At 56.9% G+C, this 18,092-nt stretch overlaps 3 protein-coding genes across 3 annotated transcripts in view; all 3 read right to left on the reverse strand.

Moving 5' to 3' along the window:
- Positions 1-2,347: 2,347 nt before the first annotated feature.
- Positions 2,348-3,668, reverse strand: H1-8 (H1.8 linker histone). Its single transcript, XM_086470555.1, has 5 exons — positions 3,653-3,668; positions 3,139-3,425; positions 2,918-3,050; positions 2,775-2,833; positions 2,348-2,701 (listed from the first exon to the last, which is right to left on the reverse strand). Exons 1-5 carry the CDS (start codon positions 3,666-3,668, stop codon positions 2,348-2,350), a joined length of 849 nt encoding a protein of 282 aa, XP_086326681.1.
- A 3,205-nt stretch (positions 3,669-6,873) lies between these two features.
- RHO (rhodopsin) lies at positions 6,874-9,627 on the reverse strand. Its single transcript, XM_086470268.1, has 5 exons — positions 9,267-9,627; positions 8,172-8,340; positions 7,896-8,061; positions 7,416-7,655; positions 6,874-6,993 (listed from the first exon to the last, which is right to left on the reverse strand). The coding sequence occupies exons 1-5, from the start codon at positions 9,625-9,627 to the stop codon at positions 6,874-6,876; spliced, it is 1,056 nt and encodes a 351-aa protein (XP_086326394.1).
- A 4,657-nt stretch (positions 9,628-14,284) lies between these two features.
- IFT122 (intraflagellar transport 122) overlaps positions 14,285-18,092 on the reverse strand; it is a 32,613-nt gene continuing 28,805 nt past the window's right edge. The window contains exons 25-29 of the mRNA XM_086470280.1: positions 17,771-17,882; positions 17,183-17,311; positions 16,260-16,339; positions 15,470-15,634; positions 14,285-14,744 (exon numbers count right to left, since the gene is read on the reverse strand). Of these exons, the coding sequence (XP_086326406.1) occupies positions 14,655-14,744; positions 15,470-15,634; positions 16,260-16,339; positions 17,183-17,311; positions 17,771-17,882 (576 nt within the window). The 3' untranslated portion in view covers positions 14,285-14,654. The remainder of the gene's footprint in view (positions 14,745-15,469; positions 15,635-16,259; positions 16,340-17,182; positions 17,312-17,770; positions 17,883-18,092) is intronic.

The following is an 18,092-nucleotide window of genomic DNA, read 5'->3' on the forward strand; positions in this document are numbered from 1 at the left end:
CTTGAATTTTTTTTTTTTTTTTTTTTTCTTTTAGAAACTGTGAATAGCTGCCAGAGATATAGGCAGGCCCAGCACAGGGAAGGCGAGGGTGAGAAGGACTAAGGTAGCAGAGAACGTTGAGCTTGGCTGGAGGTGGGGAAAGGGCCATGGAGCAATAGCCCCATGTTGTTACAAGGAGAGGACACAGGTGAGCCAGTAGTGAGTACAGTTTGCCTCCAGGTGATGTGACTGGGCCATGTATTGGGGCCTATTGCTTTATTATTTAATTTTTTCCAAAGCAAAAAAAAAAAAAAAAAGTAGTTGCTGCAACCATTTTAAAGGAACAACTTTAACAGAGCAGAAGCTTGAGGGTTTGTAGTGTTGCCTTGAACCCCCGAGCCCTTTGTAACATGTTTTTAAACTTTGGCACGTGTCGTGGGTGTAGTGCCCTTACCTGCTGTGTAGTGGAAGTGGCAGACTCTTGGAAAAGCCTATCTTTGTAATAAAACAAGGTGCTGAAACCTGCGTAGCGACATTCCTGCCCCTTTGCACACAGGCGACGCGCAACATGGTGCAGGGAAGACCCCGGTGGGTGCGCACGGGGAGCTTTGCCTGTACGCGTTTCCACCCCTCTGGGCTGCAGAGCCCCGGGTTCCTGCAGAGCAGCTGCGGCCGCGCTCGCTCCTGCGCCCGGTGATACGGCTCCCACCAGAGCTGGCGCTGGCACAGGAGGGGAAGACCTGCGGGAGGACACGGCCAGGCACCCGAACTGGCCGCACGCTGTGCCCTCAGCCCACCAGGGGAGGTCTTCTCGCAGCCCCGGGGAGCCCAGCGCCGGCTCAACACCACCACCGCCCCTGACCCTCGAGGCTTCTGGCTGCAGTGCCGCGACGCCAGGCACAGCCCATGGGTCTTAACAGCCGTGGCATTGCTAAATCCTCTCTTCTACCTCCCCCAGGAAAAGCTGCTCTTTCCACACACCAGAGGGATTTTCTTCTCCCACTAGAAAGTTGATTCTTAGCAAAGCTAAATCCAGCCGCTAAATGATTTGGCCTCTCTCAAAACGAAGAGCCTGGTGTTTCACACAGAGTGCCTGGTGAGAGATGACACAGCTCCCGCCGGGTTCTGTTACGGGACGTTTCCACGCGAGTGAGCAGTGCGTTGTGAGGCTAACCATCACCTAAGGGTCTGGGAAGCTCTCCTCGGTTATTTCTGCGGCATCCCCCACCCTGTCACTGGGGGGACACGAGTTTCAGCTCCATTAAAGATGGATCAACATGGTCAAGGCTGAAGTTTAAAGAGAAGTTGGTTTGCTCAGCTCTTGCTTAAGCCCCAAAGCAAGGCCAGGAGCCTTGGAGGGCATTGGCAAGGCCAGCCGAAGATTAGCAAAATCCTCTTTAGGAAGAGAGTTTTACTTCCACTTATTTTCTCCTGCCCAGGAGGACTGTAACCCTTTGCGTTATCAGGCTGACCTTCAGAAGGGCTCTGTTCTGTGCAGAGCAAGAGAAATTCAGGCATTTGAAGCTATTAAATGAAAGAGTTCATACGCTGACCCACGGGAGATAGCAAGACAGGTTTAGAGGTGGGAACAGTGCTACAGATAGATAAAAAGAGCACAAGCAACACTGCAGTCTACAGCAAACCGCCTAAACTCCTTTTTTGAGCCCCAAAACACTTCAGTCTTCCTCTTACCGTGGTTAGAGCACAGGCAGCTTCCCCCGGCGCTGGGGACCCTTGCCCACAGCATGCACCTGGACCTGCTGCCCTGGCGCTCCTGTAATCCCAGCTCAGCCAGGCATTAGCACAAGGGCAGCCAGGAGGGCAGAGGGCCGGACACCCACCCTGCACCGAGGCTGCGGATGCCACGGCCCCGCACCGGCAGGACTGGCCGAGCCCAAGCTTTGCAGTGCCTGGGGTGCCACTGTCCTGTGTCCCATGGGTACCCTGCCATCACCCAGCACAGGGGCTCACCACCACCCTGCGCGCATGCAGCCCCCAAAGCCTGGCACCCCCAGCACTGCTGGCTGGCCAGGTGTGCCACTGTGGCCTGCAGCTGGGGACACGTGGGGACAGGCAGGGCACCTCTCCATGAAGGCAGGCAGCTGCCTGCAGCACCAGTTCACTGCCATGCCACACGGGACGAGGCCAGGGCTGGGGGATTTTGGTGCTGGGAGTGCAGGGAGAGAGACCCATGAGCAGGGCAGCAGCCATGCCCTTTCGTGAGGCAAGTGAAGAATCTTTATTAGCAGGAAGTGAACACAGAGTTAAAACCTGTCCTGGGGACTAAAACCAACCCAGACCCCAAGGGCCTGGGATCGGCTGGAAGCAAGGCTGGGATCCCAGGGGAGGCAGGGCTGTCCAGGACACCCTATGGGGCCTTCTTGCCTGCTGCTGGGGCGGCTGCCTTCTGCAGCCTGGCCTCCCCCTGGCCAGCTCCCGGGGTCACTCGGGGCTTCCTCACCTTGCCTTGACCCCCCTTTGCCTTGGGGGCATCTTGCTGTGCCCCCTTGGGCACCTTCCCCTTGCTCTTCCCCACTGGGGCCTTTCGGGGCCCCTTTGCTCCAGCACCCACGGGGCTGTTGCCATCGCCCCCTCCTGCATCCTCAGCAGCCGGAGCCATGGGGGGTCTTGAACGCCCTTTGCCAGGGACCCGGGGACGGCTGGCAGCTCGCGGGGGCTTTGCTCCATCGCTCCTGGGCTTCGCTGCTGCTGGCGGCTGGGCCTGGAGAGGAGAGAGCACCTCAGGCTGCCGCCACACCACCAGCCACCCACCCTCACCCCCAGACCCTACTCACAGGCACGGGCTTCGCCCTCCTCTGCTGCTTCGCTGCTGTCAGCTTCTCCTCCTCTGCGCCTGTGGGAGAAGGGATGGTGGACGAGCCCAAGCAGGGGCCCCTGCACAGGGCCAGGGTGGCTCATGGCACCACCAGCCCCTTACCTTGCTGTCGTGTGCCCTTCGCAGGGGCCCGTGGGGGCTTGGTGGTCCCTTTCTGTCCTGGCTTTGGGGCTTGTCCTCCATCGGGATCCGCCTTGCCCTGTGGCTGCTTGTGCCGCAGCTTCTCGGGGGCTAACTGAGGGCGAGAGCGCGGTGGAAGTGGGGCCAGGCTGCACCATGGCCCCCCAGCCCCACCGCTTCAGGGCCAGCAGCCCCCTGCTCACCTTGAAGCGGCCGGTGGCCCCCATGGCAGAGGAGTTCTGGGGCCGCACCAGGTCCCCGCGGCTCAGCCCCTTGCTCAGCGCCTGCTTCAGCAGGTACTTGAGGCGGATGGGGTCCACAGTGGGGTACTTGGCCAGGATGAACCGCTTGATGGCGATGACGGAGGTGCCCTTCTTGTCGTCCTGGGCCTGCAGCGCCTCCATGACCATGTGCAGGGTTGGGGGGTGCGAGCGCTGCCGGCCCCGGGCCAGCGGACCCAGGAGCTGGGCTGTGCCGACAGCTTTGGCTGCTGGGGGAGGCGAGAGGCGCCGCTTGGGACCCAGGCCCAGCCCCGAGGTGCTCTCACCCCCGAGGTGCTCTCACCCCCGAGGGCTGCCAAGAACCCAAGCAGCCATGACCCGGCTCATCCCTGCGGCCTCACAGGGACCGTGGCCACCAGCGCCCAAAGCGAGCCCCAGCCCCACGGGAGCCACGCTCTGCCAGGACCCCACAGCACCCAGCAAACCCCTTCCTTACCCAGCTGAGGCTCCATGGCAGCTCACACCAGCCTAAACCCCTGGCCCAGGCAGCCCCAGCTCTGCTCCCAGCACCACTGCCCTTGCTTGCAGGTTCAGTTCCCTTCCAGCTCATTTATCTGATGAGCAGCTCCCTGACTGCAGGGGCTGGTTAGCAGCTGCTAATTGCTCCAGGTGCCGCCCCGGTGGGAGCAGGTGGCTGGGAAACCAAGTGCCCTTTGCCAAAGCTTTGCAGGGGGCTGGAGGGAAGAAGGGGCACGTCCGAGCAGAGGGTTTGGAGAGGGGCAAGAGACAAGGTGGGGGGGGTGTCATGGGATGACCGCCCTGAACGTGCAGGGCAAAGACACCTACTGACTGCTTGGTGGGCGGCGGGGTGCTGGGATGGCAGCTTGCCGATGGCACTTGCTGTGGGGCGGATGGGGAGCCAGCCTGAGCTGTGGTGCCCACACAGGACCCATTCCTGGTGCACTGGTGTGATGTGCTGGCTCCCTTCACCCAGGGATGGCCCCACTGGGAAGCGGGGGGCTGCACGGCCAGGAGAGCCTGATAACGAGAGGGAAAAATGATCCCACAAATGGGAGGAGGGAAATGGAGAGCTGCTCTGTTGGCCAGCAAAGGCAGGAGGAGCGATTCTCCCACAGCAGCCCCCGACATGCGCTGTTAAGCAGGACCCCCACTCACCCCTGCCCACTGTGCTCGGGGGGGAGCACTCCCAGCCCCTCTGTGTCCCTCCATGCCGGCTCCTGGCACAGCAACCACCCCACACCAAGGACGGCATCATCCCATGGGCCAGGTGTGAGCTGAGCCCTCGGCCACCCTGGGTCCCCGAGGCACCCAGGGCACTTCTGCATCATGACCGTGACAAAAATAAGTCCTCCTGTGATCCTGTGGACACTTTCCCTGCTGTTCCAGTGGGGTAGGGTATTTGTGCTGCTTTCTGTTCTGCCTGTGCTGGCGAGGCAGCCTGAGTCATTCGCCAGCCGCTCTTTGGTGCGGGAGCGGCGTGCATGTCCCCACCTCGGGGACTGCTGTGGTCCTCCACAGCCTGCCACATCGGTCCCTTCCTCTTCACACAAGAGTCACGGGGCTTCCACATGCATCGGCTGCCCAAGCCCTGGGGGAGCTGCAAGCCTGAGGAAGGGCTGGGATTTCATGACGGCAGGGCTGGTTCACAGCCCAACTCAGTGGACCTGTTGCCACACCGATGTACGTGCAAGGTGCTGCCCAGGAAGACCTTTGTCAAGGTCTGTGCCCACTTGCTGAGCCCTGGGGCTGGATCCTGGCAGGGGACCGGGGTGGTGCCAGCAGTAGCCAGGCCTGGAGCAAGGAGATGGAAGAGGCACCCAGTGCTCAGGCCCCATGTGCCCGGCTTCCCCAGGACCAGCACTGCCAGCTCGTTCCCTGCTGCATTTCCAGTTCATTTCAGAACCCCCTGGGAAGGGGCCGGGGGGACACTGGAGGGCTGCAGGGGCAGGTGTCACAGCAGGTATGGGTGCATCTCCTCCTCCTGGATCCAGCCATCACCTCTCCGGCAGCTCTGTGATGCCTCTGGCACCCGTCTGGGCTGGCAGGGGGATCCCAAACCCTCTCTTGCCCCTACCACCGCCAGCAGCAGCCGCAGGGCTGGGCATCGTGTGGGGTGACAGCCTCTGGGCTCAGGGCCAGGACATCACCAGCATGTGCTGAGGCTGGGCTGGCACCGGTGGGAAAGCCATGGTGCCAAACATCACAGGGCTTCCGTGGAACACAGCCTCGTGGACAGCAAACAAACACCAAATCCTTCCTTTTCTTCCCTCCAAAATCAGCTACCAGATTTGAAGTACATGAATCAGACATCAGCCTAAACACTGAATTATTCATAAACCTCTAATCTTTAGATTTCACTGAATATGCAGAAGTATCGATAAAAAAAAATAATGAGAGAATTGTACTTGCAAATTGCTCTTTATTAAAGGTTTAACTTGCATGGGTTCTATACGTTCCCTATTAGACCTTGCAAAGCTGCATAGGATTAGAAATCAGAGAGGATAATAATGTACAAAAATAGTTTCAAATGTTGATAACACTGAACAGCGAGAAAAACATCTTATTTGTATAACTGAGCTAAAAATAAAAAGGAAGAACACTGCTACAATTGCAATATGCCATCTTGTAGTGCTTAAAACATATGTCGACGTCTCTGCGCCATATGCTCCCATGTCTTGCCTGCTGCAGCGCGGAGGGAAGCTGAGCGATGCACCGATCAATCCTCAAAAGCACAAGCGCTGGCCAAAACCCCCTACTTGGGCCGGCGCCAAGCTGATTGCCGCTGAAATGGAGGACCAGGGCGGGGGGGAGCGCGTCTTGGGGCTTGGCCCTGGGGGGCCCCAAGACGCCTAAGGATGAGCGGCGGGACTACGGGGAGGGGGTGCTTCCTGCTGGGGGGACGTGAAGCGGGGCTGCTGCTGAGGGCGCGAACACCGTGTGCGTGGTGCTGCGTTGGGCGCCTGCGGGAGCGAGCGCCGAGCCCTCCCCGACTGCCGCCGCACGGGGCTGTGCCGTGCTGTGCCGTGCTGCCTGCGCCCCTCCGTGCCACCAGCTCGCTGGGCAGGAGCCACAGACGCCGCCTCTGTGGCACAGAGGGGCCACGTGCACCAGTACCCCTTCCTGTCCCCCCCGGAGGGGTCACGGTGCCTCCCGGGGCCTTGGACACGCTGGGGCTGGGAGCACCTGGCAGGGCTGGGGGCACCCTGCAGCAGCCAGACCTGCCCCGGGCAGCAGGGCTGGGTGGCACCGGCCGGGCTCCGTCTCCACCGGCAGAGCCAGGAGGTGGCCCCGGCTCCAGCCCCCGTGGCCACAGAGGCAGGGGTGCGCCCCAGCCCCTGCCGGGGCGTCGAGGTGGGGCAAGGGCGGCGAGGGAGGCTCTGCCGCGGGCCAGGCCTCACAGGTGGGCGCAGGCGCCAGACCCGGGGGTCCGCGCTCGGAGCAGGGGGGCGCGAGCTCTCAGCGAGCCAACAGAACAGCACGGATTTACGCCGGCGGCGGAGCTAAGCCTTTGCATTTTAATTACAAAACGTGTGTACACATTTACAGCCTTGTTCCCGGGGTTCCTAGTGCCAGGAGAGAGGGGCCCGCCCCGCGGGGCCCTGCCGTGGCGAAGCGGGGCGGGCGGCGGCAGCGGGGCTGGGTTCGTGCTCCCGGGGCGGCGACGTGCCCCCCGAGGACCGGCCACTCCGGCGGGGCCTACGCGGGAGAGACCTGGCTGGTGGAGACGGAGGAGGTCTCTGTCTTGCCAGCGGACGTGTCCTCGTCGCCCAGTGGGTTCTTGCCGCAGCAGAGGGTTGTGATCATGCAGTTACGGAACTAGAAGAGAGGGAACGCCGGGGTGAGGCGGGCGGATGCTCCAGCTGGGGGGCTGCCTCCGAGCCCGGCAGAACTGCTTGGGAGCCCCCACCACCGCCGCATGGGAGGTGCCGTGCTGGTGGAGTTTCCTTCCCTGCTGCCTGCTGCCCACCCTGCCTCCTGCTCAGGGCTGGCGCGGATGCAGCCCCAGTTCCTCCACCGACCCAGCGCCTGAGTCGTTTCAGACAGGATGGGCTGGCATTTATGAGGTTTATGCAATGGCAAGGAGGAGCTGCACAGTCGCCCTCCTGCATGCCAGAACAAGCTCACCTGGAAACAAACTCCCTTCGCGGCCCCCTGGTACCTCAAGGTGCCTTTAAGTCCCTGCAAGCTGTTACAAAGGGCAACACAACAAAAACGACGCCTGGCGTCCCGCTGGTTACCTGTTTGTTCATCACGATGTAAATCACAGGGTTGTAGATGGCAGAGCTCTTGGCAAAGAAAGCCGGGATGGTCATGAAGATGGGCCCAAAGTCCGACCCCTGGTTGGTGAAGATGTAGAAAGCGACGCTGGCGTAGGGGACCCAGCAGATCAGGAAGGCGATGACCATGATGATGACCATGCGGGTCACTTCTTTCTCTGCCTTCTGGGTGGTGGCAGACTCCTGCTGCTGGGCGGCAGCCTGCGGGCAGAAGGGAATGGAAACGCGATGGAGCTGGGGAGGTCTGCGCCGGCACGGGACGCGGGGTCAGGGCTTGGGGAGCTGACTGCACAACTGGAGTTTGCATTTTCTCCTGTCATGGGGGGCCAGCGTGCCCCCCTGAGGGCCCTTTCTGTCACCGGTCTGGAGCCTGGCATGGGCCCCTTCCCAGCACTGGGGATGGGGATGGCCCCTGGCCCACCGCTACTGTCAGGCACCCACCTCCTTGACAGTGCAGACCAGGTTCCCGTAGCAGAAGAAAATGACCATCAGTGGGATCATGAAGTGCACCACGAACATGTAGATGACGAACGATTCATTGTTGACCTCTGGCTTCAGTGTGTAGTAGTCGATCCCGCACGAGCACTGCATGCCCTCGGGGATGTACCTGCGAGGTGAGCCGGGCAGTCAGCACCCAGCGGAGGAGCCCAGCTGGAAGCCACGGCTGAGCCGCCGCCGGCCAGGCTCCCGCAGCCCCCGGCACAGCGCCCTCCCTACCTGGACCAGCCAAAGAGCGGGGGAGCCGCGCACGCCAAGGCCATCACCCAGGTGAAGACAACGCCCATGATGGCATGGTTCTCCCCGAAGCGGAAGTTGCTCATGGGCTTGCAGACCACTACGTATCTTTCGATAGCCAGGACAACCAGAGACCAGAGAGCGATTTCACCTGCACCAGGGAGAGAGAGGGATGGGGACACAGGGACTTTGAGCAACAGGGGGAGAACAAGGTGCTGGTGGCAGCATGAGACCTCCTCAGACTGAGGTCCCCGAGGAAGACCCCTGGCAGCAGGTGAATCTCCGCCAAGCGTTCAGAAAGAGAAACGAACAAAGGCCAAGCACAGGTGTGGTAGGAAGGCACGAGAAGACATCTCTCTCCTCGCTGCACGGGTAACCCACAGTAACGACTTTGCTGCTGTGTTTTGAGATCCGTGGTTTGATCCCACCACTCATCCTGGACAGCACCCGCACCTGCAAGCCTACGGTCCCACCCTGAGATGCAGCGCCTGCCCATCATCCCAAGATTTCCCCTCGCTGCCCACAGCCTCCCAGGAAACTTGTGCCACAAGGACCAAACCAGTAGAACAGCTGCCTGTGGCCAAAGGCCGAGCTGAAGGGAGGAGGGTGTTTTTAGACACACAGTTTAACATCTGTTTCGGTCAAAGCCTGGCTGGCACGGGAGGAGAGCCAGCTTTGCTAGCCTGCGCCGCCACGCACCACATCAGAGAGAATGACAGGCTCGGCCCCACGAAACAGGAGGAACAAATTTGTCATCTCTCAAGTCAGACAGCAAGCCAGAAAGATGTGCAAATCCAACAACTGCAAAATCTGCTACTGGTTGCTTTCCACTGCTACGCTGTTGTTCTCAGGATACCGAGCAGGTGGCTACCAAAATAAGGTCCAAAAAAAAGCATCATTTGTCACTTTCTTCACCTCCCACCCTGACACACCGCAGCTGCCTCAGCCCACATCAGCAGCAGACTGAGGACCTTCCAGATACTGTGTTTTTCTAAGATCATCTGGGCGTCCTCCCTCCTCCTCCTAAAATCTGGGGCAATTCCTGGCAGAAGATTTTTGAACATTTGGAAAACTTACCGCCCAGTGTAGCAAAGAAGCCTTCGATGTAGCACCCCGTTACTCCAAAGACAAAGTACCCATTCATCGAAGTGTACATGGTGGTCGTGAAGCCTCCAAAGACCATGAAGAGGTCGGCGACCGCCAGGTTCAGAAGGATGTAGTTTAGAGGTGTCCGGAGCTTCTTGTGCTGGATGGTGACGTATAGCGTGAGGAAGTTGACGGGGAAGCCGAGCAGGATCAGCATGAACATGTAGGCGGCCAGCGCCGAGAACTTCCAGGGCTCAGCCAGGTAGTACTGGGGGTACTCAAAGGGGCTCCGCACCACCCCGGTCTTGTTGGACATGGGCACGTAGAAGTCTTGTCCTTCTGTCCCGTTCATGGTTGCGGTTCGTGAGGTGCCTTTTGCTCCTGCTCAGGGGTGGTTTTCGAGCGCGGGGGGATCGCCTCTGTGGGGCTCCCGCCACCTCTCAGCCTTTGCCGTCACCCCAAGGAGCAGTGGCTACGCTCACCTCCGCAGGGCACCCCTTATAAAGTGCCCCCTGGGGTAAGCTCCAGGCACTGGTGTCAGCGCGATTAGGGCTTAGAGAATTATTAATCATAATCATCCAGGGGTAATTGGCTTTCCTGGGAACGTATTAAGGTGACACCTGTTTCTGGCCCGCGCTGTCATTGCTGGACACCGCGGCTCACGGTCAGATATACAGAGGTGGCTCTGCACTGCACCTTTCACATGGGGGGGGCCCAAACAAGGTGGCAAGCCCACTCGCCCCGCCTCGCTCCTCAGCATAGCTCTGCTCCCCAGGGAGCGAGGGTTTGGGGTGGGCTCTGCACCCACGGCAGGCTCTGCACCCCACGATCCAGAGCTGGACATCCACAGCTCACACTGCCATTGAACAGAGGGAGGCCCTCGCCCCCGCCCTCAAGGCCCCCAGTCCACCCTCCACGGGCACTCAGGGGTGCGCTGCCCATCTGTCTGAAATGCCTTGGTTTCCCCCCAGAGGGGTACCAGGAGTGGGATGCATTACCATCGGGCTGCCAGGCGGACCCTGCCTGAGGAAGGCAAGGCACATGGCGATCCTTCTTTTGGCCGTGCTTTCTCAAGGCTCCCGGTATGAGCTTTCGGTGCTCGCCCACAAACAGGAGCTCCTTCCCATCCCCTGCTAAAGGAGGGAAGTTTGTGGTTCCAAACCCCATGACTGTCAGTGACAGACGGGTGTCCCAGGCCCGTTCTTACGAGGGGAAAGTGGGTCCACGACACCAGTGAGTGCCCACTGGAGAGCTGTTGCCACCACAGCTGCCATTCCCCGTGGGAGGCTGCAGAAGGGTGCTCTCAGGCAGCATGAGCATCACCAACCCTTCTTCCACATGCTCTCAGCCACCTCTTTTTCTGCTACAGTATGTGGCTGGGGAGGTTTGAACACCACAGTGAAACACTGATCCCGATGGAAGGTTTCCAGCTGTACCATCTCCTCTGTGCCTGGCACGTATGTGGTTTGGGCCATGCCAATTACATTGGTAACACCTAACAAATAACCTAGTCCATCTGTCCGGGACAGGTATCCTTCTGCACTGAGACTGCTGGACAGGGGCACTGAAGGGACATTCCGAGCTGAAGCCAACCCTCAGCTTCACATGCTGGTTGACAGACACCTCCGGTCTCCTCAAAACCTTGCAGAATCGTCAAATTCCACAGGGGAATCTGTCGTTGGAGCCTCCCATGTCCTCCTTGTCTCTCTGCCTCCCCACTCGGTGCACTCAACTATGCTTGAAACGTTCTTTGTGACAACCAGCAACCAAGTTAGACGTTACCTTCTCTTAATTTTTCAGAGGCAATGGGACAACGCACACAGCGGAGCGAGCACAATGAAGCCAACCGCAGAGGATCTCTCTTCTGGTGAAAGGGGCTCCTTACAGTTCACACCATCTTGATTAATATTTTACACTCCAAATTTTCCTGATCTTTTTTTACCTCCTTTCTCATCAGCAGTCAGTGACGCTCCGGCTGGCAGGCAAGTACCAGGCAGTTCCCCTGCAGAGGCTGGGCAAGGATTGTCTGCTCTGCCCTTGGTAGGGGACAGAGGCCAGAAGGGACCTGAGCACCCCCTTCCCCTCGCCATAGGGGCTGAGCTGAGCGTTCCTCCCAGCCAGGAGCAGAGGCGTGGGTAACTCTGAGTCCTCGTCCAGCACAGAGCTGCTGGAGCTCACTGGTGCAAGGTGGGCAGAAGCTCACGCCCTCTTGGCCTTAATAAACTTCCTTCAGACCTGGCCTAGATTTTACCAGCGTTCCCCATGGGCGAGTTTAGCACAGGCAAAAAGTTTAAAGGGAAAAAGCACAAAGTGCTGTACTCTCTTTAAAGGAGAGACCAAGCTGGGAAACCTTCGTGCTGAGCGGGGAAGGGCTGAAGGAGCTGAGGTGCTGGCACCACGGGCAGAGGAGCACCCGGCCGGCTGTAGCCACGATCGCTCTGGGCCGTCCCAAAGGTCTTGCTTCACCTTTATGTGAAAACACCACGTCCTCACACACTCCGCTCATCCCCAGTCCCTCTCAATTAACTTTTCACACGCGTTGCCAAGGCCGGAGCAGTGCCACTCTCTAATTGCAAATGCAGCTGTTCGTACTCGTACCTGGGCGTTGGGGGAGGATTAACGGTTTATCTCCCCAATGCACAAATATGCCACCTTAAGCTCTGATGCAATAAGCCACTGCTGAGGTCAGCAGCTGCTGCTCAGAGCTTAGGGCCGGGCATGCGTCACCCCCGGAGCGCGGCCGCAGGACAGGCCAGCAACGGGGTGGACCAGGGCAGACGGAAGAGAGCGGTTGTCAACCACTCCCAACAGCTTCAGGCCAAAGCGCCACGGTGGGACTTCTTGTACACCCAGGGGCTGCTGACCATGGAGCTACCTGAGGGTTTCAGCGATGCAGGGTGGCCTGGAACCAGAGCACCTTCACCATGGGTTTGCCCAGAAAAGCCCAATACACTTTCCAAACCTCGACTGCATTCAGAGTTGTTTAAAAACAGAAAAAAGCTTCCTCGCTTGATCCATTTTGTCTCTGTCATGGCAAACCTTACTTACTTATTTCTGTAACTTTTCGTCCCCACCAGCTCTGCAAAGCCAGCACGGTCCCGGGAGGACGAGCCGAGTTCCGTTCTGGCTCGCACCTCAAACAGCAGCGTTCACCCGCGTCAGCTGCCGTGTCTTCCTTGCAGACACTGACAGATGAGTCAAAAAGGCGGCGGGTGGTAATTAGAACAGAAGGTTTTCCAAGTAGCAAATTAAGCAAACTTGGTCAGGAACCACCGAGGGACTCGGACACCCATAGTGCCATCGCAGGGTGCCACGCTCAAGAGGAACTCAAGCAGACTGGGAGACACAGCTGACTGCACGTGCAAAGAGCTGCTTTACCAGCACCCAACAGCCCCAGCCAATAACTTAACGACAGCGAAGCAGAACATCGTTTCCCACTCAAAACAAAGGGAGGCTGAGACGGACGGGATGTCACAACAATAGAACTCACGGTAACACAGGCACAACTCACACCAGATTGAAGTCAAGAGACCCATTGCTTCCCAGTTCCAGTCCAGCCCAGCTGGGTACCGACGCAGATTCTCCTGCTGGGGGGAACCACTCGCGAACCATCCTTGGGAGATTCAACTGCCCGGAGCATGAGGGTGGGCTGGGTCTGGCTGGGACGGAGCTAACTCCCCTCATAGCAGCCGCGTGGCGCTGCGGTTTGGATTTGTGTCCAGCGTGGGTAACACACCAGGGTTGTGGCTGCAGCCGCGCAGTGCTTGCACAGCACCGGGGTCGCCTTCTGCCCAGCGCTGTCCCCCACAGCAACAGGCCAGAGTGGGGAGGAGAGGGAGCCGGGGCAGCTGGCCAAAGGGGTATTCCACACCAGACGAAGTCACGCTCAGAAATAAAGGCTCAGGGAAGGGAGGAAGAGGGGAGGATGGTGTGTGTGTGGCGTTTGCCTTCCCAAGCACCCGTTACTCATGCCGAGGGCCGGCTCTCCAGGAAGCGGCCTGGACAGCTGCCTGCCCTGGGAAGCAGTGAATAAATTCTGTACGGCTTCGCTTCCACGCACCGCTTTGCTTCACTTGTTAAACCTTCTTTATCTCAATCCGTGAGCTCTTTCACTTTTGCCCTTCTGATTCCCTCCACAGTCCTGGGGGGAGGCGGGGGGAGTGAGCAAACTGCTGTGTGGGGGGCAGCTGCTGCCTGGGACTGACTCACCACGCCTGCTCCAGCAGCTGCATCATTAAAATCCCCTCAGCCTCAGCAAGCGGCTGCAGCAGAAGGCAGCAGGTCCCTCTCCTCCCACCTCTGTCGGCCCAGCTCTGGCCTGAAACACTGCCCAGAACCACCCCTTCAGCGCACCACCCCACCGGGCAGCACCGGGCCAGGGGAGCGCAGAGGCGCGTGCCCACGCACCAAGGCACGCTCAGACCGAACGCCACAAGGACGGACAGGGTGCCGGGAGTCGTGACTATCCTCCCACCTCGGTACCACAGCAAGACACGTGGCTTACGGATTTCCCAGCAGGCAGGGAAGAACTCCCCTGCCGTGGGCACAGAGGAGGTGCGGTGGGACACCGCTGGCTGAGGAGGAGCCCTCAGCCCCTTTGGTACTCCCGCCTGGCGCCCGGCGCCCTCGTCAGTGTGCAAACATGTCCGGGGCAGCCCAGCGGCGTTGCTTTTGCTGGCAGCGAACAGGCTCCCGTTCCCGGGGTCACACACGTGGCCATGGGGGGCTGCGGGGCGTGGGCAGCCTGGCGAACGCGGAGCGCACGCTGCCATGCACCGCTGGGCATCTTGCATTTCAACAGGGCGAATTCTACACAGATTAAAAGCTTCGCCCCGCCTCCTCGCCGCGTGGCTGCGAGAGATAGTCCTCAGCGCCAAGATCAGCGTGACTCTTAAGATGTCGCTTTAAGAGCTCTAAACACTAATGCTGCTCTTGCCTAAATGGAATAGAAAGGGGAAAAAAAAAAAGCTCAGAAGCAGCAGCATTATAGAAAATTCCAAGACAGAGAGTAGTGAAAAATAGTCCCATTTATTTGAAGATCTGTCAATAACAGGCACAGATTAAGGACCAAATCAAGCCCTAACACAAGTTAGAGTAAAAACAACAATTATTTCAAGGCTGAACTCGACCCCAGAAACATTCCTGGAAAAATCTGTGGCACTTCAGCTGCTCGCCTGGGAAATGTCGAGGACATTCACAAATGACAGACATTTTCATTTAAAAAAAAAAAAAAGTTAAATTTCTTCAACTCTGTTCCACTTTTATGTACAAAATGGAACAAGATGCCTTAACTAAGTTGTCAGGAAAACTCTGAATCTAGGAAATGCTTTGCCAAGCCAACAGCGAAGTCTCTCAGTTGAGCTCTGAGATTGTTTTTCTTCATTGGTTTGACTCATCTATTCTCCGTCGACAGAACGGACAACAATTATGCTGGAGTACGAGGAGCTCGTAGTCTTCTGTGTGAAACATCTGTTAATTAGGAACAGATTTACGGACAAGTTAGCCCGTGACTAAGGACAATGCTGACGAGGAAAATGCAAACTGAGCTCAAGGGCTTCTGCATGGCACAGACACTCTGAAGCCACCATTACCAGAGAACTGGTCCTCTCACTTCCAGTTGCTCAGGAGCGCTATAACCTGGAACAGAGCAGCAAGCATTCCACACACTGCTGCCAATGCTGCTGAAGAGGCACAAACCAACTAATTACTTTTGCAGAAGGAAGGACAAAAATTAGTCAGGTTCTGTGTAAGCAAACGTGACTGAATTCCAGTATTTCAAAAACCCATTCCTGAGAGGGGAAGGAGAGGGCGAGGGACTGAGCCACAAGCTAACTGAGTTCCTACTGATCTTCCCAGCTAGGCCAGGCTGAAAGTCAGAGGGGCAGAGCAAAAAGAAATAAATACAAACCAGCATTTGCTGTTCAGCCACGGTTTGCTCGAGAGGCTCTGACTGCTGTCAGTGCAACTTCTCAAACTCAGCTACCTCCAAGTTCTCAGAAGGCAGCTGTTCCTCCAGCCATACCACAGCTTATTTTTTGGTTTTCATTGCCTTCTCTGTCTCTACATCGCTCAGGAATTTATTGAGTACATTTTAAAGTATGAGGTTTCAACGATCAGAATTGTTTCAGCCATAGGTTCTCAGTAGGGTTTTTTGTTTGGTTTGGGTTTTTTTAAACTCTCCATGAAAACACTACCTGAAAACATGATGGACACATGGTAATGGAGGCATCTGGTAGCAGGGAACGGTAGTACTGCCACCGCAATGGCTTTGGCCAGCGTTTAATCAGGACGTCCCTCCGGCTCATTGACTGGAGAACAGCACGATTCACAACCACTGGAATAAACTCCGAGCCACCTTGCTGCAGGAGAGCAGGTTTAGAAAGAATGTGTTACCAACTGCAAAGCCCTTTGAGGATTAGTCAGGCCTTGTAAGAAGCAAAGTAAGATTCAGTAGAAAAAGCTAATAGAGAATTGGCCCGAGCCTAGTCCCACCACACTCACTGCTGGTTTCCTCAGTACCTTTAGCGATAGCGACACCCAGCCACATCTCCAACTTGGCCTCAGTGAGCTCCCATCATCCATTTTAACACAATTCCTCCTAACTAACCCCCATGCCCACAGTTTGTTAAAGCTTCACAGTAATGACTGTTTCACAGGCATCTGCCCAGATCCAGTCCTGCCCCGGGGGACAGCCCTGGTGCATCCTGGTACAACAATGAAACCAAATTCCAGAAACATGTACTTAAAGATCTTTGTTGTTTTGGGGGGGTTTGGTTTTGGTGCTTTTCTGAGATAGCTGTTAACTGGTAAATCCCTTTCCCTCGCAAGTTCCACCCCTCTCTTCCAGCCCCTGCTTTGTCTCTCTCCCACGGCAGTCTGTAACGCTCACGCCAGAAGAGCGGCACGGACTGCAAGTTAAAATTTTCCATTCATTTCTACTGGTGGCAAGAACAAACAAGTGGAAGATACAGGTAAGGCTCTTACCTCAAAGCTCAGTTTTGCTGTGAAGGGATCAGTGTCTTCAACAGCATCTGTATTGTCATCAAGCCTCAAACTCTGTGCGTCTAGATGCACTTCTTAAGGAAGAAAAGGGGCTCCTGTAATATCAGCTGTCCTCACAGCAGCTAGCGCTCACAGCTAAGTACGAAAGCATCCCAGCAGGGCTGGTACCCTTGTTGCTCCAGAGGGTCAGAGGATTCTCAGGCTGCTGCAGTGCCTGGGTGGTTACAGAAAGCACTGCAGAAGGGCTTGCTGTGAGGCACAGCGACCGCGGAAACGCATCACTGCAGCTGCTGCAGGACGGCAAAACTGACCACAACCAGCTACGGCACCAGCTCGGCCTTCCTTCCCCCTCTGCCCCTTCTGACAGACCACAAAAAGCCAAGGAAGCAGCTTTAGCCAGAGACGGTGCTTTCTTGGCCAGCCCTCTGCACCCGGTACCGCGCAGCCCCAGCAAGCGGGGGCTCTGGGTGCCCAGGCATTGCACCGGGTTCCAGCAGGAGCGGTCAGGGCACGGGCCGAGCTGGCTTCCCGCGGCTCAGAGAGGGCAGCCCCTGAAGCCAGCTGTTACTCCTGGGAAGGGAGCAACACGGCTCAGGTTCTCCCCATTCTTCACAGAAAGCAGCTAAAAAACAGGACAGGTGAAGCATGGCATGCCACTGTTAAACATTTCACATTATTAAAAACGAACTGTCCTGATGAAAAAGCTTTATAAAAATATCAGGTTTAGTTAAAAACATCACTTCGGTTGTTACACTAACTTGAAAAGGAAACACGATGCAATTGTACTCACATCAGTCGTATGACAAAAAAAAAATATTTTAAAACTAAGGGGGAAAAAAAACCTCAAAATTGTTGCTTTTTTCCATAAGAAAAGAACTGGAAACCAATCTTAATCGAAAGGATACGGTCACTCATCATCTCTTGCCATTTATTCTCTCTTTTATTCGATCTTGGAGCTTCCAGATCAATGAGAGCTACAGCTTCTTCATCTGTGATGCCATCTTCCAAATAGAACTCGACCAGATGCAGCACTTCTACAGGGGTGTGAAAAGCAAGGAGCGTTTGACCGGCAAGGACTCGGGAAACGCCTCCTAGAAGACACTGTGCCCCTTGAAAAAGGAACACTCTCTGGCTTCTACGACAGCGGTGCTCTGCCCATGTGCTCTCATGGAGCAAGTTAAATAAAATAAAATCAAAACAAACCCCAAACCCCTCAGCTTCTCCAAGGGATGCATCTGTGCTAATGAAACACTTTACACATTCAGTGCCTCGTAATGAAGCAAGGCTCTACTGCTGCTGCTGTCCCGCAATGAAACCAATCCAACCGTCCCTGGGACAAGGGGCAGCCACTTTGTCAAATCTAACAACAGCAAAAGGAAAGATCTGTCTGTCCAAATAACATCGCAGAGAGAACCAATTCAGTGCCAGCCTCCTCTGTGCAGTTAACAGTTATCTACTTGGGAAGCACACGCGGCCGGGACACCCCAACGCACCGTAGGAAGAGGCAGAGAAGACGAAAGGCTGTCTGCAGTTAATGCAGACGTTCCCCAGGTTATTCAGCAAGGGGTTGCTGGTGGAGCACCTGTAGCACAAGGGCACAAGCTCCTGCAAAGACACACACAGAGCACAGGAATCTAAACGGATCAGCACATCCTGAACGCCTCGTTTTCGGTTAAATACAGGCTCCTTCGGTTTACGCCAGTTAGTCAGATATTTACACCACTGACAGATACTACAACAGTGCTAACGTGGAGAGGTGCTGCTGTGAAACCAGGTCCTTTAACATCTGAAAGTGCCTTCCCTTTTTAATAAAAC

The sequence above is a fragment of the Leptosomus discolor genome, chromosome 9, assembly GCF_034619465.1.
Source record: "Leptosomus discolor isolate bLepDis1 chromosome 9, bLepDis1.hap2, whole genome shotgun sequence".
Taxonomy (NCBI): Eukaryota; Metazoa; Chordata; class Aves; order Leptosomiformes; family Leptosomidae; genus Leptosomus; species Leptosomus discolor.